Source organism: Oncorhynchus kisutch, linkage group LG16, assembly GCF_002021735.2.
Source record: "Oncorhynchus kisutch isolate 150728-3 linkage group LG16, Okis_V2, whole genome shotgun sequence".
NCBI classification, from domain to species: domain Eukaryota; kingdom Metazoa; phylum Chordata; class Actinopteri; order Salmoniformes; family Salmonidae; genus Oncorhynchus; species Oncorhynchus kisutch.
Genome location: NC_034189.2, coordinates 18,492,813 through 18,500,543, shown reverse-complemented (window position 1 = coordinate 18,500,543; position 7,731 = coordinate 18,492,813). Strand labels below are relative to the sequence as shown.

Here is a 7,731-nt window from a genome sequence, read left to right as displayed (position 1 = left end):
GTCTTTTCTATTGCAGTTACAATTTGTCCAGGTGGCACTCAAACGTAGTATTCAGGATAGCATGTTTACACGTATACTACACAGGGAAAATACATGAGCTAATCTGACAAATAATCCATGGGTGACTCAACAGTACTGCCTGACAAAGACCATGTGATAAAGAATGGACTAACACTTAACTTTGCATATATTTTAATTTGTACATTCAGCACTTACAGGAGACAAACAAAAGTTTCAAACTAAAATCATAAAATTAATATTAAAACGGTAGATAATTAAGTTTCACTCTCATCCAATGACGAATGACTGGAGAAAGACAAATGGGACAGTTATGTCATTCCAGTGCCACACGGATTCTCTCAGTGCTTTAGGTTCCCCTCCCCACCCAAACCACCCATGACAGTATGCATGCCAAGTGTGCGTCTATGAAATCAGTCCCCCACCCCACACAAATGTCCCTACCCATCTGACAAGGCAAAAGGACAGTTTCATAGTGTGATTTCAGTGTAATGACATCACCGGCTGTAACCTTATTGTGTGGAGAGGGATATCAGACCACCACAAACTAGAACACCCATCCAAGGCTGAGATGAACAAGATTCATCATAAAACATCAAAGGAGAAAATATAACCTTCACATGACCCTACAAAGGGCCTTGGTATGGGTAGTAGAAAAAAATTACTTGAGAGGATTTTGGAATAGTAAAAATTGTTTGTAGGCTGGTCTGCTATTTTGAAATGGATTATTACTTCGTTCCAAGCCTCAAGAGTGCCGCGCACATAAGCTAGAGGGAGCCAAACCCCCACCCTTTGTTTCCATCTCTGGTTAAAATGTAGGACTATTTACAGAGCTCAGCATAGGCCTCTCAACTGCTTCGTATGAGGAAGACCCACATACACCCAATACGTGGGCAGACAGACAGACGACGGAGGAAGAGAGAATGTCTGAAATGGCACCATATCCTTCCCTACATAGGACAATACTGTCAACGAGGGTCTGCATACAGGAGATAGGGTACCATTTAGGAGCCAGTTTCACTTCACTAACAATCAACATGTGACCAGGTAGTTTATACGTGTAAATGTGAGGAGGGCTTTTCTAAACTGGAGTCTCCCTGGCCTAAAGGACAGTTGACTAGTAAGGAGGAACAGACTATTACCATGGAGATAATGGAAGTATTTTAAGGTGAAAGGAGGGGGACATGATTGCATCCTTCATTTCCCCCGCCCCTGCCTCCTCTCTCCGTCACTGTGACCCCGCTCAGCGGCGTCTGTCTCGGAGGTTGCTACGGCTACGGGAGTGTCGGAACCCCGACAAGGGTTTAACATCGGGACCTTTGGGTTTCAAACCACCAATGTCCTTCCTCTTGTCCCCGTCCCTCCCTCGCTCCCCCTCTCTGTCCCTCCCTCGCTCCCCCTCTCTGTCCCTGTCTCCCTCAGATCCCCGGACACTCCCACCTCCAGTGCTGACCGCAGCGCCTCCCTCCTCTCTACTTTTCATTCTCTCCTTCTTCTCCTCCTCTCGCTTCTTGTCCTCCTCCTCCTGCTGTTCTTTCCGCCTCCTCTCTCGTTCTTTCTGTCGCTCTTCCCGTTCCTTCCCCCTCTGGTTTGCCTGGAGATACCAACAAAGGTCATTAATGACAACACACACACCTATCAAGTTGTTGCATTATGACTGAGTGTGTGTGTCTCAAACCTGTTCCTCAGTGAGGGGAAGCCAGTATATACAGGGAGCTGCTTTGGTCTTATTGAAGAGGTCGTCTAGTAGTTTGACAGGAGGTTCATCTGTTGGAACAGCTCACAATGGAGGACGGGGGAAGAGAGTGAGTGTCTGAGCATCATATCTATAGGCTACGAACACAGCTAGGACATTATGAGGTGTTCACTAGCATGATGTAGTAAAAATACAGACTTTCAAATGTCTGTTTTAATGTGCTATCAGACAGCAGGTGCTCCTGCAAGGCATCAAACTCCTCTCACCCTTTTTGTCGATCTTCTTCTCCTTCCCTTCCCTCTCCTTTCGCCTCCTCTCTCTATCCAGGGAGCGAGATCTCCTCCCTCTCTCCCTCTCCTCTCCTGGTTTTCCTCCGAAGTCTCGCACCTTGTCCCGGTCCCACTCGCGTTCCGCCCTGGTCCTCTCCCGGCGTTCCATCTCCCTCTCTCTCTCCGCCCACTGGTCCCGCACCCCTCCGACAGCCCCGCGGTCCGCGCGCCCGTCCCGTTCAGGCATCAGAGGGGGCAGCCCCCCCGGTCGGACTTTGGGACCTCCAGGACCCACGGCAGGCTGGGGCCGGTGCTCCTCTCTGGGGTCCACGGTCAGCAGACCTCTGTGGAAGTCCAGCTAGAGAAGGGAGAGAACCAGGGGAAGAAAGGATGAATTAGAGGAAAATAGGAGGAAGAGAGGTTCATTTCTACATGGGCAGCAGTGTTGCATCACTTAACACTTTCTTGGATGGATAAGAGAGGAAGGGTTTGGTTGAATGTGTGTTAAAATATATGATTTACTCTCTTTATACACGTGATCTACACACCATAAACCGAGGTATTCATTCTGTTGGGCTATATTCCTTTAGTCCTAAGTGAAGTGCCAGCCATGTCTTTCCCAAGCTACTTTATAATGATCCCCATCAGTTCATCAGGGCTATTCCTGGGATCCTAGTGTTTACTAGTACTATCCGGTTGTTCCCTGTTGGGTGCGAGAGGGTAGAGTAGAATTACCTCGTTCTGCTCACAGAAGTCCACACTGAGGACCTTAGGGTTGCTCTGGGGCCACTTCACCCTGTGCAGAGCAGCTCGTGTGGCCACAGCCTCCTCTGTGCTGGAGTACTGGGGGGGGGACACAGGTCAACAAACAATGGACAATTCTTTGAGAAACAAATGGTGTGGTGTGGACTTTCAAAGCCATCAGGGCTCAATTAAGTCATTTAGGAATAAATGATCTGACAAGACATGATTCTCAGACAAGACAATAATAACTGGTATGAGAGAGAGAGCGAGAGAGACCGTGTGAGAGAGAGAGCGAGAGAGACCAGGTGAGAGAGAGAGCCCGGGTGAGAGAAAGAGCTAGAGAGACCGGGTGAGAGAGAGAGCCACTCACAGTGACGTAGCAGTGAGATTTGATCTTGTCGATCCAAAAGCCCTCCTCCACCACAGAGCCTGTCCTGTTCAGCAGCTCCTTCAGCTGACCCAGGGTGAAAGGTCGCACCAGGTTACAGACGTGGACGATGCTGGAGACTTTGCCTCTGGGCGGAGAGGGCAGTTTGTCTGTGCGGACTGGATCGTCGATGGTAACAGACACACCAGACTTCTGCTGACTGATGGAGCGACGCACCAGAGTATCACTGGGAGTGACTGAGGGACAGAACGAGAGGAAGGAAAAGAGAGAGCAAAATGAAAAGGGGAAAAAGAGAGAAGTGGGAAATTAGGAAAGAAAAGTGGTTAAGAAGTTTGTCACATACACTACATGACCAAAAGTACGTGGACACCTGCTCGTCAAACATCTCATTCTAAAAATCATGGGCATTATTATGGAGTTGGTCCCTCATTTGCTGCTATAACAGCTTCCACTCTTCTGTGAAGGATTTCCACTAGATGTTGGAGCGGGGACCCGCTTCCATTCAGCCACCAGAGCATTAATGATGTTGGGTGATTAGGCCTGGCTCGCAGTCGGCGTTCCAATTCAAGGTGTTCAATGGGTTTGAGGTCAGGGCTCTGTGCAGGCCAGCCAAGTTCATCCACACCGATCAACAAACCATTTCTGTATAGACCTCGCTTTGTGCACGGGGGCATTGTCATGCTGAAACAGGAAAGGGCCTTCAGCAAACTGTTGCCACAAAGTTGATAGCACAGAATGGTCTAGAATGTCATTGTATACTGTAGCGTTAAGATTTCCCTTCACTGGAACTAAGGGGACTAGCCCGAACCATGAAAAACGGCCCCAAACCATTATTCTTCCTCCGCCAAACTTTACAGTTGGTAAAGTTCTCCTGGTATCCGCCAAACCCAGATTAGACCGGCGGACTGCCAGATGGTGAAGCGTGATCATCTCTCCAGAAAACGTGTTTCACTGCTCCAGAGTCCAATGTCGGCGAGCTTTACACCACTCCAGCTGATGATTGGCATTGCACATGGTGATCTTAGGCTTGTGTGCGGCTGCTCAGCCGGATTTGTGTTTTAGATTCCGTCTCTCACAGTTGAAGTGTACCTATGATAAAAATTACAGAACTCTACATGCTTTGTAAGTAGGAAAACCTGCAAAATCGGCAGTGTATCAAGTACTTGTTCTCCCCACTGTAGGTAGTGTATTTGCCTAAGAGGCTTGGGAGATTGTGTTACACTTCAGAACTGCTGTGTGGTAATTCAGGGTTGGTGTCAAATCCATTTCAATTCCAGTCAATTCAGAAATACACTGACATTCCAATTCTCCTCAGTGCTTTTCAATGAGGAAAATGTCAAATTGGAATTTGTTTTACTTTCTGAATTTAAACGGTATTGACCTCAACCCTGTGGTTTGTTACCTTTCTTGGCGTTGGCGTCGTGTGTTGTGGAGGACTGACACACCATGCCATCTTCTGAGTAGCTGTTCTTTCGCTTTTCTTTGTGTGTCCTCTCACGCTCCCGTTTATTCTCCTCTTCCTCCTCTCGTTCTCCCCGGCCATTCTCATGGCTTTCACCTGGGACCACCTGCGAATAAAGGAGAGAAAACTAATCACTACAGCGGATTGCAGGACGATACTAATAATACCATAGTGGGGGGGGGGGTGACCTCAAGCCATTTGAAATCTACATGTTGTCTACCAGTATGTCTCGAATTACTATTAATTAAGGTGATCATTGAAGAGATTGCATGGTGGTTGAGATGACACTGAACCGTCCTCCGTCCTGAGTGAGACAGAGGCTTTCTGCATGTACTCCCCACCTGTGTGACGGTGCGTCTGATCTTAAGGTCTTTGTCCAGGCCCTGGTCCTCCCTGGTGGTGGAGGTGTCCTCGTCCCCAGACAGCTGGCTGTCGTCTGGGTGGAGATCCATCACAGCCTCCTGACTGGTCTTGATGTCTGGGATCAGAGACTGATGGGAGAAAAAAAGGACAATCACTTTGAATGTAACTTTGAAATGATGTTCTTTCCGAAGTGAAACGTAGTGTTTTTATTCATCTTCAATGTGTTGCTGTTTGTCCAGAAGTCAGTGGAGGGTCAGAATGCGTGTCCCTCCAGTACCTTCAGAGAGTCTGTGGTGATGCTGATGGAGGGTTTCTTGGTGGTGACGGCCATGCAGGATCCCCACCTCCTCTTCCTCCCCGCGGCGGTCCCAGACTCTGCCTCTCCTGCTCCCTCTGGAGACGTCTTACTGCCTGCTGGGAGAAACAACAGGTTAGTATCACAGATTGTATGATGGCGATAACGTGAGGGGGAACTTTAACCCTTTTTGATGGTCAATTACAGATTGAAGACATAAAATTCCGTGTTCACTGAGGTGAGAATCTGTAACAAGGTAAAATGTTAATACTCACTGGTTAAAGAGATGTTGCGTGTGGCCAAAGCTTTAGGAGTGGTGCTCTGGAACGACAGAGACATAACACATACCCCAGGGGTGTGGGGAGAGATCAGACCCACATACTGGGACTAAACAGACTGAACAGAGAGAGAGGAGAGGTGGGGGAATAGAGAGGGTGGAGATGAGGGGGAATAGACAGAGGAGAGATGAGGGGGAATAGACAGAGGAGAGATGAGGGGGAATAGACAGAGGAGAGATGAAGGGGGAGGAGATTTTTTTAAATGAAAAAACTTTATTTAACCAGGCAAGTCAGTTAAGAACAAATTCTTATTTTCAATGACGGCCTAGGAACAGTGGGTTAACTGCCTTGTTCGGGGGCAGAACGACAGATTTTTACCTTGTCAACTCAGGGATTTGAACTTGCAACCTTTCGGTTACTAGTCCAACGCTCTAACCTCTAGGCTACCCTGCCGCCCCGATGAGGGGGGATAGAGAGAAATGGTTGACAGACTCCTATTAAACCACATAAGGAGAAGATGGGGGGGGGGGGCTTGGTCGATACAGAGAGACTCCAGACACGTTCGCCTCCACCTTCGTTCAAAGAACACAGGGAGATGATCCCTAGAGAAGGACTGAATATACTCCTGCTGTGTGTTGGTGTGGCTGTAGCACTAAGAAATCACTAGACAACTAATGTACACCCCTCCTTGTGCGTGTTAGCTATAACTCCTACTGTGTTACTTACTGTGGGGGTAGCTAGACTAATCAGTAGACAACTCCTACTGTGGGGGTAGCTAGACTAATCACTAGACAACTCCTACTGTGGGGGTAGCTAGACTAATCACTAGACAACTCCTACTGTGTGTGTTGGTGCGTTCCTGTAGACATGTGGTGTGTCGTGTACAAACCGAACACATAGAAATGAATACGTGAAGGGGTCTAACTGAAGGCCTCAAGTAGCTTTCCTCTGCTACACTGATCCCAGACCTCAGCTGGTTGAGTAGAAGACTGACGGTGACTAATAGCGTTCAGCTCCAAGTGGAGTGACACCGGGCGTTGTGTTAACGCATCTTCACGGGCCCTGGGAGGTTCAGACCAGCAGACGAGGAGGACACCCTGGAGCTGATCGTTCATAATGACTTGAGTGTCTGGCTCTCCCTGTATGTGTTAAAGCAGAGACCGGCTATACTAAACTTCATTATGGCAGTTACATGTCGTTGTCCTTACATTTGGCATTTATAAAAGGCCTGTGTTGGCGGCTGAAAAAGTACATGAAATATTACAGGAACTAATGCAGAGAGTCGCTGTTTGGGTCACGACAGTGTTCGATGTCACAGAGGTGGAGGGGTGTCGGAGACCTCGTCTGTCAGACCAGAGACACCTCAACAGCTCTGGGCTGATCTTGCAGGAAATTTATGCAGACACTTAGGATCGGCTAGATACCTGCTTTAGGAGATCAAATTAGGATGTGTTTTCAATCAAATTGAAAGTGCAGTAATCGTGAGTTTAAAAAAGGGGTTGTACTGAGTTACACATAGCAAAATGAAGTCAATCCTCCGGTCGTAGAAGTAAACGACCAAAAAGACCTGAGAAGAAACTGACATTTCCTGAACAGTTGTAAAAAAATATACATAAAAATATACATCTCAAATAGAGAGAAAAATGACAAGTCATTTCCTGGTACCATTGACACCTGATTCCTCACTGGCTTGGCTATGGCTCAACCGCACGGCAGTGTGTACTGTATCTAGGCAACAAGGGTCCAATCAGGGAAGGCAGAGGTGTGAGGGCGGGACTCGATTTGAATGGTGATTAGCAGGCAGGCAGGGATCTTAACCTTGGACTTTTTTGACTGGTGCTTTGCTTGATAGTCAGTTTGCTTGTCAGGCAAGGGGTTCAATAATTGTTGGTTCGTCGTTTAATATTGGTAGAAGGGGGACAAAACTTTGGAAGTCCCAATATAAACAAATCGGGTAGCTTGATGTCCATGACAGAACTTGCATGCCCTGTAAACTTGAAAAGTTCTAACTGAAAAACCTCTGGTTGTGTAATAACCAATAGTCCAATGAGATCACAGATTCAAGTTTAAATCCATAGCGGCTCGTGTAGGGTCAAAGTTCAGTGAGATGGAAGCCGTAGGGAGATGTTCAATAGGTTCAAAAAATGTAATTACATTTTAAAAAGCCGTGAATTCAGTTTGTAGGCTATAAACACTTTTACTGATGACTTAGTCTGTG

The 7,731-nt window shown here is 47.4% G+C and overlaps 1 protein-coding gene across 5 annotated transcripts in view; it reads right to left on the bottom strand.

Moving 5' to 3' along the window:
• Positions 1–175: 175 nt before the first annotated feature.
• Positions 176–7,731, bottom strand: part of acin1b (apoptotic chromatin condensation inducer 1b) — a 28,907-nt gene continuing 21,351 nt past the window's right edge. The window contains exons 8-16 of one of the 5 annotated variants that reach the window (XM_020504130.2): positions 5,511–5,556; positions 5,218–5,354; positions 4,919–5,068; positions 4,518–4,683; positions 3,098–3,351; positions 2,719–2,826; positions 1,981–2,341; positions 1,697–1,797; positions 176–1,612 (exon numbers count right to left, since the gene is read on the bottom strand). In XM_020504130.2, the coding sequence (XP_020359719.1) occupies positions 1,262–1,612; positions 1,697–1,797; positions 1,981–2,341; positions 2,719–2,826; positions 3,098–3,351; positions 4,518–4,683; positions 4,919–5,068; positions 5,218–5,354; positions 5,511–5,556 (1,674 nt within the window). In that variant the 3' untranslated portion in view covers positions 176–1,261. The remainder of the gene's footprint in view (positions 1,613–1,696; positions 1,798–1,980; positions 2,342–2,718; positions 2,827–3,097; positions 3,352–4,517; positions 4,684–4,918; positions 5,069–5,217; positions 5,355–5,510; positions 5,557–7,731) is intronic. The other 4 variants (XM_020504131.2, XM_020504133.2, XM_020504132.2 and 1 more) reach the window with 4 other exon arrangements.